We start from the raw sequence: 14,655 nt of genomic DNA, 5'->3' as shown, positions 1-14,655 counted from the left end.
ACAGGGTTAAGCATCGTGTCTGAAAATACACAGCTGTTAATTGACAGTTGTGGCAAAAACTCCTGGGTTTCTAGACACCCAAGCCCAGATCTCACAACTCATGCGTTCAGGCCCTGATTTCAACCTCCGCGCTCCCTTTCTCCTGAGAGAGCGCTTCCAATATTTGAAAACTGTCCATGAAGCTTCTAGCAACATGCTGGCCGTTCCCCCATGCCTTCCTCAGCGGAATGGAGAGGAATCTGGGAGCCTGTTGGGTCCAGGCCCCTGCAGACGGAAGGCACCCAAGAGTAAGAAGGAAAGGCCAGGCCTCCAGTTTCCAAGCCCAGGTAACACAAGCTGCTGCACTTCATGCATCCTGCCTCTCTCCACTCTCATCACATCCTCATTCTCCAACCCCGTAACCAGATATTACACCCTTACCCATGGTCTGTCCATGTTTCTTAGTCACCAAGAAGGACCTCTCTTCTCCATTCTGCAGCAGGGGGCCCCATGACCAACCCTGAGTCAGAGCTGCCCCCCAAGGCCACATAGCAAATGTCCTTCTACAAGAACAAGGTGGGATGATTCTCTAGAACAATCCACATCAGTTCCTCTCCACTTAGCGCTTGTTGCCTATGCAGTGAGCTCAAACACCCAATCCTTATCAATTTCCCCTGGAGGATTTATCCTTTAAAAAACATTTTTTTAATTAAATTCAGATAGTGAGTTTAAAAAAAAAAAACTCACGGCTGTGAAACTAAGTGTAGAAGCAATTATTTTTATTAAGCAATGGTCCTGCAAAAAAGAGCCAAAAAGACCTTTCTCAAGTACCTGTAGATGTGGGCAGAATTTAATCATCACCCTCATCTGCCAGCTTCCCTCAGTCAGGTGGCATGGCCTACACCAAGGAGATGATCGACTAAGCATTACGGACCTAAGTGTTTTATGTGTGTCGTATATTTGTGAAATACCTGCTAAATTTGGGGCAGTATACTACATGCAATAAGAACAAAAAATGATTGTGCATTGGCTTCATTCTTAAATAGTTTTGTAGACAAATTACACTGCTATGACATGCATCAGATGCCTTTGGGGCATTACAAAGCAACATATCAATAAATACAACATCACAAAGTACAAATCCAGCACCAAAGTACTGACAAGGAAGACGTCTAAAGAAATTTGAGAAATAACTTCTTTCAGAGTTCAGTGTCAGAGATAAATCTAGAGGAGACTCTGAGAAGGGAAAGATGGCGATGCTGCCCCTGTAGAAGTATGTAAATACCTGTAAGACTGCAATTGAGACTGCATGAGAAGAGAGTGTTCTTTAGAGAGCCTGCCAATAAAATACGGGATTCTTGTCTACCTGAATTGACCAGCTGTTGTTCCATCACCCCACAGCCAAGAACTTCTAGCCATTCTCCATGGAAGTTGATCTCCATCTCGAAGGAAGGATGAGTAAAAGGAAAGTAGCAGTCGACCCATCTTATCTCCAGCCCTGTAGAGTTGCCAAAGAAAAAACAAACAGTGTTAAAAGGCAGTCTACCCTTTCTGGTGATCAAATTTGCCCTTCCACTAATGACACCAATTACTACATTCTGAGTAAAATAAATAGCAAACAAACTAATTTGTAACACATTAAGGTAAGGTGATAAATCTTAAAACTCGTGAAAAACTGGGCATGTCTTTTCCAATATGAGAAACACTGTGTAATTCCAGGACCCTCTAAAACCAAATCAATCATCTGTCAAATCCCTGCAGCCACTTGGCAGAGGAAAAAATTAAGGCAAGATCATGAGAAAGCAGGTAATTCTGTTAGTTTCTATAAGCGAAAATAACATCATTTCAGAGTTAAACTATATTTTCACTATATTGTCCTCCAAACTTGCATATCAATAATATGACCAATTTAGGATAAACTGATCAACTTTTATTTCCATAAGTATATATATTAATTTCTAAAAATTAAGCTATAAAAGCTAATAAAAAGTTAAATAAAATAAAGTCTATCAAATTTAAATAAAGCATTTAAAGAGTCAAACATTTTTCCTACAGATAAATGCTACACTTCTGTCTAAATAAACATGCACAAAAAGTACGTGCTAAATGCCAGAATAGACTTCTCAATAAGTAATCATAAATATAGCACTTTTGAACAATGAAATTATTATTAAACAAAGGAAAACGCTAAAGAATTCAAAACAATTAAAGCCTGCAAAGAGCTGAAGTCACTAAAAGCAGAGGGTCACCTAGAAGCATGATGCCTACTGTGAGGAGCACAGAAAAAGGTGGGCATTTGACAAAACACCCATGTTCCCCTCCCTGTGTTCTCTGCCCTTCATGTGGTGATCTTTCTCATCTTCTTTCAGGTAACACTTTGCTAAAGATTCCAATTCTCCATGGTAACATGACCCCCTGTGAATTTAAAATACTGTATTTTCTCACTCAAGACTACCTGCATTTTAAATCTTGTGGAAATCAGAATGTGCAATGAATAAAAATAACAGCAAAAATTGCCTCCATCTTACTATGCCTCTACCATTCCATTTTACAGATAGGGAAAAACTATTAGCACAAGTGTCTTGCCCAAAGTCACACAGCTAGAAGATAACTGGGTCAAACCCAGGTCTGCCCAACTCCAAAACCCCTGTTCTTGACAATTAAAACACAATTGCCTGCCCACCATAAAAGATATTTCAAGAATCAAAAATCAGATGCTGCCCCGAATTCCACAGGAGATAAATTTTTTCTTTCATTGTTCTGCTTTAATTGCATTTATTTTCCTTGTTACCTGCTGTCTATGGCAAGTGTCAACTGACTTCTATTTACAACAGTAATACAGTATTTCCCCCTTTTATTATCTCTGTGGCATAACAAACATTAAACTGCACATATGTAACACGTACAATTTGATAAATTTTGACATATGTATACACCCACAAAACTGTCACCATAATCCAGACTATGAATAACACATCCACCACCCGTCAAAGTTTCATGGACCTCTTTGTAAACCTTACCCCCCTGCCCACTACCTTTACCTCTTCTCCTGGCTCCCACATCGCTGGGAAACCACTGATTTCTTCTGTCACTACAGATGAGTTTGCATTTGCCAGAATTTTATAAAAATGGAATCACACAATGTATACTTTTTTTGGTCTGGCTTCTTTCACTCAGCATAATTGTTCTATAAGATTCATCCATTTGTTGTATATATCAATAGTTCATTCCTTTTTATTACTGAACAGATCTCATGAAGACTTTTTCTACCTGGAAAAAAAGCTGGCCCTGTTGTGCAGGCCACTGGGGAAATGTCCGTAAGAGCCCTGGGTAGTCCAGACTTTTCTGTATGGAAGCTCATATGTGCAAAGCAGTTGATTATTTACAGCTGCATTATGAGAAGGTATTCGCACATTCGTGTGCTTGCCCATCTTTGGGACAAATATTTCCCCATCAATATTTTTAGAAAAAGCACCAGAGACAATCAGGCTAACAAACAGAAATGTGTGATGCCATGGGACATATAATTGAGTGAACAAGGATTGGCAGACAAAACAATTTTTATCATTGTTTTTTATAACTTCTGGCAGGTAAACAAAAATCATTTTACAAAAACAGTTTAGAAGAACAAATTCTGCATACGTGGCTTTTAAGACTTGGCTTGGATTTTTTATCAAAAGCAGGAAGAGTACTCAGGGTTAACATCATGATTTTACCATCATATAATTAAACATTACCTAAGTGCTCAGAACACAGTGTAATCATACATGTTGATTAAAGTTATTCCATGATCAATGTTTATTATGCCCTAACTAAATGCCTACTGCATATGGTCTCGTGGGAAGCCAGACCTTCACAGAGACAGGGCCCGATTTACACACATCCCTCTGAGCTGCTGGTGCCACTGGTGCCAGCATAACACAAGGATGGAAATGAAAAGTGATGTGATGGTCTATGCCCTTCTCCAGGAATCTTCTTTCACCAAAGGGCTTTTGTTTTACCACTTTTATAACTAGAAAAAAAATTATAATTTCACATTGAAAATTTCTGTAATATTGAACAAATTCTTAAGATAAAATGATATTTTAAGATAAAATGTGTTTTATCAATGCTTGCTCTTTTGTGGTTGAAGACCTCGGCCACCATGGCCCTCGGTTTCCTCTTCCTCAGTCATCCTGCAGGTGTATCTTTGGGTCGCAATGAAAGTAATTGCTCCACACTGAAAACTACACAGAGCAAAACACAGAAAGGCAAGAAAGTTAGCCAAAGTTTTTCAGAATCCATGAAGATGATAAATACTAATGATTTATGGAATAGAACCCATTGATAATATCAAAGAAACTAAGACAGAATACACAGATTAGCAAAAGTTGTGCCTAATGAGACGGGAAAGTTTTTAATCCTTTTCACTCCCTCAGACCCTTTGCTAAGTTTCCTTTTAAAATCTATATGATCCTTTAGTTTCAATTTAATAGTGAGTACATGTGGGGTTTGTTTTTCCATTCTTAAATACTTCATTTAGGAAAATGGTCTCCAGTTCCATCCAGATTGTTGCAAAAGGTATTAATTCATTTTTTATGGCCAAGTAGTACTCCATGGTATGCATACGCCACATTTTATTAATCCATTCATGAATTGATGGGCACTTGAGTTGATTGCACATCTTTGCAATTGTGAATTGTGCTGCAATAAACATTCTGGTGCAAGTCTCTTTTTGATAAAATGATTTTTTCTCCTTTCAGTAAATACCCAGCAGTGGGATTGCTGGATCAAATGGCAGGTCTACTTTTAGTTCTTTGAGGAATCTCCATACTATTTTCCATAGAGATTGTACTAGTTTGCAGTCCCACCAACAGTGCATAAATGTTCCTTTCTCTCCACATCCATACCAGCATCTATTGTTTTGGGACTTTTTGATAAAAGCCATTATCGCTGCTCTCTCCTTGTGGTTTTGATTTGAATTTCTCTAATGGATTAGTGCTGTAGAGCATTTTTTCATATATTTATTGACCATTAGTCTATCTTCTTCTGAAAAGCTTCTGTTCATGTCTTTTGCATAACTTTTTAATGGTTTTTTTTTTTTTCCCTTGCTGATTTGAGTTCTTTGTAGATTCTGGTTATCAGCCCTTTATTGGATGTATAACATGTGAATATTTTCTCCCATTCTGTAGGTCATCTTTTTGCTCTGTTTATTGTTTCCTTGGCTGTGCTGAAGCTTTTTAATTTAATCAAGTCTTACTTATTTATTTTTGTTGTTGCTGTGATTATCACTGGGGTCTTGTTCATAAATTCTTTCCCTAGGCCAATATGTAGAAGAGTTCTTCCAACATTTTCTTCTAGAATTCTTATGGTTTCAATTCTTAGATTTAAGTCTGTTACCCATGTTGAATTAATTTTTGTGGGTGGTGAGACATATGGATCCTGTTTCAGTCTTCTACATGTGGCTATCCAATTTTCCCAGGACCATTTACTGAATATGGATTCTTTTCCCCAGTGTATATTGCTGTCTACTTTGCCAAAGATCGGATGACAACATGTGGATGGTTTTATTTCTGGGTTCTCTGTTCCATTCCATTGGTCTATGTCTCTATTTTTGTGCCAGTACCATGCTGTTTTGGTTACTATAACCTTGAGGTATAATTTAAAGTCTGGTAAAGTGATGCCTCTAGATTTATTCCTTTTGCTTAAAGTTGCTTTGGCTATTTAGCTCTTTTCTGGTTCCAAACGAAGCGTAGAATTATTTTCTCTAGATCTGCGAAAAATGGCATTGGTATTTTGATGGGGATTGCATTGAATCTGTGAATCACTTTGAGTAGTATGGACATTTTAACAATGTTGATTCTGCCAATCCATGAGCATGATGTGTTTTTCCATTCATTTACATCACCTGCAATTTCCTTCCTCAGTGATTTGTAGCTCTCTTTGTAGAGAGATCTTTTACCTCCTTGGTTAAATATCTAGGTATATAGGTATTTTCCTAGGTATGTAGGTATTTTATTTTCTTTGTTGCTATCACAACCTGCTACAGGGAACCAGGGGCACGAGAAAGGCAACACTGCATCTCGCCTGCTCTGTGGACCAATCTCCCAACTTCTGCACCCTTGGCAAGACCAATCGGGGACACAGTGCAGGGATACGCCTGTTCATGGAGGGTTGGTGTTCTCTTCCTACCACTCCCTGACTGTGCAATGCTGCAGTGCCTGAGCAGTCTGTCTGACATACTGTAAATAGTAAATAGATACCATTCCATCCCACCCCCAACGCACCTTCATAATAGATCTCATTCTTAATAAACATAATACCACATTCAATTTCCATGATTTATAAGCTTCAAATCAAGTGGGAAAAAAGAAAACAATTAAAATAAATACATAAATTATTTTCGTGATTTACTGACTCACTAAAGAAATTCTTCCTGTTTCCCCTGTCCCTTATATTTAAAGATGGGACTTTGCTATCAAAACTGCTTTCCACAAGTGGTAGCATCTAAATTTTGAAAGTTGACGGCCCAAACTAGAGCATATACCAGTGATTTTCTGTATTTTACCAAGGCTACCCTCCAGAAAAGGAAATAATTTTTAAGATTGACTACACAAATATGTAATTAATCATTGCTGGTTAGTGCTAATTTTGCAATAGGTTTTCCCTCAGCTGGTACCAGAGAACTAGTAGAATGTAGTGATCTGATACCAGGGTTGCCACTCAGCGCTTTCGGAACAGCACACACTATGTATCCCAGGAAGAAAAGGAAGGAGGAGAGGAAAAGAAAGGAGGGTACTCTCTGCCTGGAAATAAATTCTTAAAAAACTGAGATCATCCTAGATGACCACAGTCTAACCAGGGAAATTACCCATCCACCACCGTCAAAGGCATCTGACAATCCCATCTCCTCTGCTTCTGTTCAAGATCAGGAACACTTTGAATTCAATATGCATCAAGTAGCATGCAGGCCATTTTTTCTGATTTTTCAATATTACTCTATCCTAATAGCTTTCTTTTACATTTTGTTTTGAATAGGTAATATGTTCACAGGGTTCCAAATCAAAACACTGCAAGAGGACACATCTCGCGATATAACTGGCGTCAGCAAGAAGCTCACATGCACCTCGTCCGTGCCTTACCCCACTTGTCTGGACCCTACGGTAAACTTCTAGAGCTTCCTTTTCATTGCCAGATGATAAGCAAAAACAAATATCAATTTCTATTAATATTTCCCCTCCTTTCTTATATAAAAAACAGAATACTATGCACGTTATTCAGCTCCACACTTTTTTCACTTAATGGTATGCCTGGAGTTCTCTCCACAATACACAGAGCATATCTTCTTTCCCTTTCTTAATTCTGCAAAGGGTCTCCCCCATGTGGCTCTCCTACATTTACATAAGAAGTCCCTTACTGATACATACTTGGAGTATATTCAAGAGTTTGCTGTTGAAAGCAATGCTGTAACAATAACCTGTTGAGTTAAAGAGTAAATGCTTTTATAATTTTAATAAATATTGCCAAATTGTCCTCTATAGGTATGTATAACATTTTGCACTAACGTTAACTCAATGCTTTTCACAGGGGCCAAGGCCATACAACTAACTAGTAATAGAGTTCCAGATAAAGATCCAGGGCTCTGCTGATAAAAGACCACCAGCGTGACCCTCTTACACAGCTCCCATTTAGCAAAAGCAACAGCTGAGCAACCATGGAAAAGATTCCCAGGTTCCTGCTGCCTTCTCACCCTTTGCTGCCTGTTTATATCATCTCTTGTCTCTCCCCTAGCAGGGGAAAAGAGCATCTGAGTGTCTTCTGGACCTAGTAACCATGTGGTTGGCAGGAATAAGGAAGAGGAGACATTTTTAAGGCCTGAAGCATCCATGTGGGAATATGAACACTATTTCATTTCCAAAGCCCACCTCACAAGCAGCACAAAGTCATTCATGACTTACACTTCATCCCCATCTAGGGCCTTAAAAACCTAGCAATGCCACCACTGTGACTCTTTAGTGTACCATATATACCGTATGTGTCCACACAACCACGCACCCTGGAGTCCAGTGCTGCAGGCTGCGAAGTGGAATAAAATCGTTCCCACTACAAAGTTAATGGCAAACACCATGTTTTCCCTATCACAGGGGGTAATAAAATTCTCTAGTGTGGGACCTCCCAAGCACACAGTAGAAGATTTTAGCACCGTCTCAGCCACAATGGCTCCCTCTGCTAAGACACAAAGCAACAGAGGAAAACTAAAAAACTCGCGATCTGCCCCACCGTTGGCGGTGGTACAGATCCCACAGCTCTTAGTCTTCTGCTCGGTGGAAAGACCAAAGTGTCAGTGTTGCTTCGGGCTGTTCCCCTGGGACTCCAATACATAGGAACCCTTTTGACTAGGGCTTGGATCTGAAGATGCTGTTATCATTTCTCCGCCTCACGATGAGGTTAGAAATGGAGCGCAGCACAATGTAGTGGGCCTCGCATGCTAAATTCTGGGGCTGGGGTCAGAGGCACTCCGGTAAGTGACCACGCCCCTGCTGTTTGTCAAGCAGCATCTATTTGGATGCAGAAGGACAGCAGCCTGGCCGGGGCCGGGGTGGGGAGCCACAGCACAGGCCTGTTGGTCCCCAACCCATTCTTCAGAGGAAATTGTCTTTGGATCCCTACAGAGCACACAGAGAAGCCTTGTAGGCAGAAGGCGCACACTGCAGCCTCCAGAAATCTGCTCACAGAGAGCCGGGGCGGGGGTGCATCATGGATGGAAAAAGCCAGCACAGGCCTAGGACCAAATCCCAGCTCTATCACTTTTAGCCCAGTGACTTCAGGCAAGTTACTTAACCTCTCACTGCTTCAATTTTGTTTAAAATAAGAATGCTACTTACCTCAGAGTTTTTGTGACAATTCAGTAAGAAAAAGTATGTCAAGAACCTAGTGCAGTGCCCAGCACCTACTTAAAACACTAGATGGGTGATTCTTTAATTGAATGTCATGGAATTCAGCCCCTAACCTAAAATATTTCTCACCTTCTTATAAACTATGAAAAAAATAAATATTGCTAAATTGTGTTCCTAAGACTACTGGCATTTGCCGTTCATTTGCCATGTGCCAGGCACGGTGCTGAGCACTTCACACGCCTTCTCTCGCTTCAGCCTGCTCTGATGCACGGCTGGCATGAACACTGCACCGCAATCGTTATTATTCCCACTCTACAGATGAAGCAAATGTGCCTGAGACAGCTTACATATCTGATCCTGGTTTACAGTAGTGAGTAAATGCCAAGACCAGAACCAACGGTGTTGGAGAGCAAAGCCCCACACTGCCCTCCACTGGAGCAGACAGTGGAAAACGACATTAACTCAGCTTCCCACACCATGGGGATTCACAAGACCAACATAGCCCTGTAGGGCACCCTGTTCTTAATGCACACCAATGACAGATATGATAAAAAGGAGAAAACCAAAAAGGCATAGTCTAAGTTCAAAGGTAAGAGAAACACCTCCACAGGCCAGAAAGACCAGGGAGAGAGGATGAAGTGCACGCCCAGGAGAGGAGCCAGGAGCCTGCCTTCTGCAGCCTGGTGACTCTGGCTTCAGCCCTGAGGGAGGCTAAACACATGAAGTCAGAGGCCGGGACAGGATAAGCTCTATGCTGGTGCAAGAAGGGTAACAAAAATTGTCACCCAAATGCAGGCGAGGGCGGTAGCTCTGAGGAGCTGTAGGCGGAGGGATCCAAGCCAAGGGCATGCGATGGGCTATGTTCCTGCCCTAGGTCAGTGCAGGTTAGTACATCTGACAGATCCCTATGAAACCTCGTTCTGGATTTCAGGGCTAGAGAACTAGATAGACCCAATTGCAAAACCACTTGCAGGGAGAAACAGCAAAGGGGCAAGGCATGGGGGAGAGAGGCAGGAGGGAGAAAAACAGAGAAAGGGTGAAGAACAAAAACCTTCTAGTGAATATGACCCTACAAACCAAAATTCCAAAATACATGCATAAATTCAGTGCTGAGACAGCCAATAAAACCAGCAAACACTAGTTCACCTGAAATGAAATTAATTTTATGAAACAATATGAGACTTTAAAATAAGTATGTTTTTGATAGCCTAAGAAATACATACAGGAAAGCATAACTCTCTGGTGTGTTCTAAAAAAATTCATAAAAATTCTGGTTTTGTTAAAAATACATCTTCAGGGATTTTATCCATCCTCCAATCAAATTCTGCTCTGAGAAGGAAAGCACAAGCTCCCAGTTCCAAAGAATTCCTGCCACAAACATTATGTAGCACCACAAAAAAAGAAAAAAAAAAGGCACAGAGTAAGTGATGAGAGAAGCATAAGAACATAAGAGAAGACATAAGAAGAGGAGAGTGAGATGTAATGGAAAACTGAGGGGCAAGTACCCGAAAGAAGGAACAGACAAAAGTATCAAATGAAAAAGAGAAACTTCCACATCTGGACAAGATGGAACAATGAACCGCTCCATATGAAAAACTAAAAAAAAGATAAAATGCATGAAATAATGCCACTCAAAACACTAGACACCAGGTAACCAAGGACACTGGTCCTTAAGGGGAGGGACCTAACATCACCCAGGAGGGAGGGAGAACACAGGACAAGCCCAGCAGCCTCCCTGAGCTGAGAGTCTGGACAAGTCAGGGCAGCTGGAGTTCACAGAGCAGAGCAAAGGAGAGGAGAGATCTGCATGGAAGGGACCCCAGGTCTGCAGAGGACCCCTCCTGATTAGCGCGCATGCGTGATGAAGAAGCTGCCTGAGGCCAGGGAGCAGACCACGTGGAGGACTAGAGGGAATAACGCTGGGAGCTCACACAGGACCAGGAACGGTGCCAGTTCCTATAAATCCTCATGTTTCACAGGTTAACAGGTACAGCACTAAGAAGGGTCTTGTATGAGTAGTGGAGAAACTAACCCCAGACTAAAATACTATGCTGGTCCTGCCTAACAAGGCTTGAAAAGAAGGCCCCCCCCCAAATCAAAATGTTTCTAAGTAATCCCAGAACAAAGCTCACGGATACTATTGGGAATGCAATGTCTGGCATCTTGTAGTAAATCATCAAGCATGCAAAGGAGAAAAAAAAAAACATAAAGTAGACAAAAATCAATGGCAACTCACCAAGAAATGACAGATGACAGAATTAATAGGAAAAAAGGCGTTAAAATATATATTATAGGTTGGGCGCAGTAGCTCACACTTGTAATCCCAGTACCTTGGGAGGCTGAAGTGGGAGGATTGCTTGAGGCCAGGAGTTTGAGACCAGGCTGGGCAACACAGTGAGACCCCCATCTCTCCAAAAATTAAAAAATTAGCCAGGTGTGGTGGCATGTACCTGTAGGCCCAGCTAATTGAGAAGCTGAGGTGGAAGGATCACCTAAACCCAGGGATTCAGGTTGCTATGATTACAGCACTGCACTCCAGCCTGGGCAACAGAGAGGAGATCCTGTCTCACAAAAAAAAAAAAAAGGAGTATTATAATGATATTCAATACGTTAAAAAACCTAAAGGAAAAACTGAAAACATTAAGTTGAAACACAGAAGATATAAAAAATGATCGTAATTAAAGTAAATGAATGAGATGAAAAATACACCAGATAGGATTAATAGCAAATGAGATACTGCCAAAGAAAAGGTGGTAAACTGGAAGGTATAACAATGGAAACTATCCAAAATAAAACACAGAAGGAAAAATATACCGCAAGAAAAATGAAAAGAGAACCAGTGAGCTGTGGAAAAGATTCAAATGGCCAAATATACATGTAACTGGAGTCCGTAAAGGAGGGGAGTGATAGAAAATATCTAACAAAAGAATTGGCCAAAATTTTCCAAATTTCATTAAAAAAATAAATTTATATATCCAAGAAGCTCAACTAATCCCAAATATAAGAAACCGAAGAAAAGTATACCTATATAAATCATAAACTGCTTAAAATCAGTGACAAAGAAAAAAATTTCAAAAGCAGAGAGAAGAGACATACTATATACAGAAGAACAAAGGCAAAAGCAAGACTGAGAGCAGACTTCTCATAGGAAACAGTGCAAGTGAGAAGAGAGAGGAATAACATCTTTAAAAACTAAAAGGAAAAAACTGTTAATCTCGAATTCTTCATCTAGTGAAAATATCTCAAATATTAATATTCAGGTAAGATAAAGGCTTTGTCAGACATACAAAAGTGGAAGGAATTCATCACCATCACGCCTGCACTACAAGAAATGTTAAAGAGAGTTCTTCAAGCAGAAGGAAAATGTATCAGTTGGAGACCAGATGAAGACCACTAGAAATGGTAAGTGCTTAGGTAAATATAAAGACTCTTTTCCTATTATTTAAATCTCTTTAAAAGCTAATCAACTTTTTAAGCAAAAACAATCACAATGTACTTAGGAGTTGAGAACATATATAGAAGTAAAATACACAATAACAATAGCACAAAGGCCAGGAAAGGAGAAATGGAAGTATACTTTTATAAGGTTCTTATACTATACATAAGTGATATAATAGCATTTGAAGTTGGACTGTGATAACCATAAACCCTAAAGTAACTGTTACAATAATGCAACAAAAAGTTATAGTTAATAAGCCAAACAAATGAGAGAAAATGGAATAATAAAAAATATACAATTAATCTAAACAAAGCAAAGTAAAAGAAAATGAGAACAATGAAAAAATGTGACTAAGAGAAAATTGCAAAATGATAATTAAATCCAACCACGCCAATAACTTAAATGCAAATAATCCAATTAAAACAACTTTGGAAAAGGAGAACAAAGTTAGAAGATTTTAACTGACATCAAGACTTACTATGAAGCTACTGTAATAAAGAGAGTGAATCATTGCATCAAGGTAGACAAGCAATAGGTTAATGGAACAGAATAGAGAGTTCAAAAATAGACATATATGGTTAATTGATTTCAGACAAAAGTACAAACACATTTCAGTGAAGAATGTAAGGTCATTTCAACAAATGATGATAGAACAATTGGATATCCATACACACACAAAAAATCTAATCCATACTTCACACCATCCATAAAATTTTTCAAAATAATCATAAATTTAAATATAAAACTAAAAACTATAAAACTTCTACAAGAAAACATAGTAGGAAAATCTTTGACCCTTGGGATAGGAAAGATTTCTTAGAAATATAATCAAAAGTCTAGTCCATAAAAAAAATGGTTAATTGAATTTCATCAAAATTAGAGAATTTCTGCTCTTTGAGAGACCCTGTTAAGAGAATGAAAAGACTAGGAGAAACTATTGCAAATCACACATCCCACAAAAGAGTTATATCCAAAATATATAAAGTTTCAAAATTCACTGAAAAGAAACAAATGAGCAAAAGATTTGGACACTTCACCAAAGAATATTTATATGGATGGCAAATAAATACATCATGCTCAGCACCATTAGTCATTAAGAAAATACAAATTAAAATCACAATGAGATAGCATTATATACCTATTAGAATGGCTAAAATTAAAATGACTGACCATACTAAGAATTGGCAAAGACGGGGAGCAACTTCTACTCTCATATGTTGCTAGTGGGAATGTAAAACGGTGCAAGCATTTTGGAAAACAGTTTGACAGATTTCTAAACTGTCAAACATATACCTTCCATTCAGCTATTCCATTCCTAGGTATTAATGGAAAAGAAATAAAAGTCCATGTCCATATAAAGACTTGTACACAAATATTTATAGCAGCTTTATTTGTAATGGCCAAAATCTGGAAATAACCCAAATGTCCATCAAGAGATGGATAGATAAACATATTGTGGAATATCAATACAACTCAGCAATAAAAAAGAATGAAGTATTGCTAACATGCTACAAAATGAATAACTCTCAAAATAATTATGCTGATGGAAAGAAGCCAGATAAAAGAAGAATACATACTACAGGATTCAATCTGCATAAGTCTAGAAAATGCAAACCAATCTGTAGTAAGAGAAAGCAGATCACTAGTGGCATGGTATGGTGGGGAGAGGGGGCATAAGAGGTCACAGAGGGAGATAGCAGAGGAGCATCAAGAAACTTTTTGTGGTGATGAATATGTCCATTATCTTGATTGTGGTGATAGTTTCTTGTAAGCATAATTATGTCAAAAGTTGTAAAATTGTATACTTTTTCAAATGCAGTGGCTTAAATGGCTAGAAAGAAAATTGAATTTAAAAAAATAAAAAATAAGACAAAAAATAAATTGTACACTTTAAATATGTTCAGCTACTTATAATTCAATAAAATTGTTTTAAAAAAAAGCAGAAAGAGTCACAATAATAAATATTTTTCTCCCAATATGTTAGATTTCATTATTTGGAAATTTGTAACTTTAATAGAAAGGTATGAAGAAGTATTAATAATCAACACTACCTGGGTTGAGCAGCAACTACAGGGTGTATTTCATAAATCGTGGCTGAAAAGAAAAGGACAGTAAGTTTCCAGCTAAGGATGGGGAGGCAAATGATAGTGTCTGATTGGTCTTGGGATGATATAGTTTGGAATACATTTTAAGTTGTGGAAACGAAGTTCTGGAGAGATGATGGAACGGGAATCAAAACAAATGGGATCAGGAACCCAAGTAAGCACAAAATCCACACCCAGTCACCCACGCTTTCTTAATGAAATAACGGAGCATATTCTCTGACAAGGAACAAAAAAATCGACAGTGAAAAATGGTCTG

The 14,655-nt window shown here is 38.8% G+C and overlaps 1 protein-coding gene across 1 annotated transcript in view; it reads right to left on the bottom strand.

The window, feature by feature from the left end:
• Positions 1 to 14,655, bottom strand: part of FARS2 (phenylalanyl-tRNA synthetase 2, mitochondrial) — a 381,318-nt gene that overhangs the window by 317,355 nt on the left and 49,308 nt on the right. Inside the window, exon 3 of the mRNA XM_045551632.1 lies at positions 1,346 to 1,477. Coding sequence (XP_045407588.1) covers positions 1,346 to 1,477 — 132 coding nt within the window. The remainder of the gene's footprint in view (positions 1 to 1,345; positions 1,478 to 14,655) is intronic.

This window comes from Lemur catta, chromosome 5, assembly GCF_020740605.2.
Source record: "Lemur catta isolate mLemCat1 chromosome 5, mLemCat1.pri, whole genome shotgun sequence".
NCBI classification, from domain to species: Eukaryota; Metazoa; Chordata; class Mammalia; order Primates; family Lemuridae; genus Lemur; species Lemur catta.
Note: the sequence above shows the minus strand (reverse complement) of the source record. Positions and strands in the feature narration are given on the sequence as shown.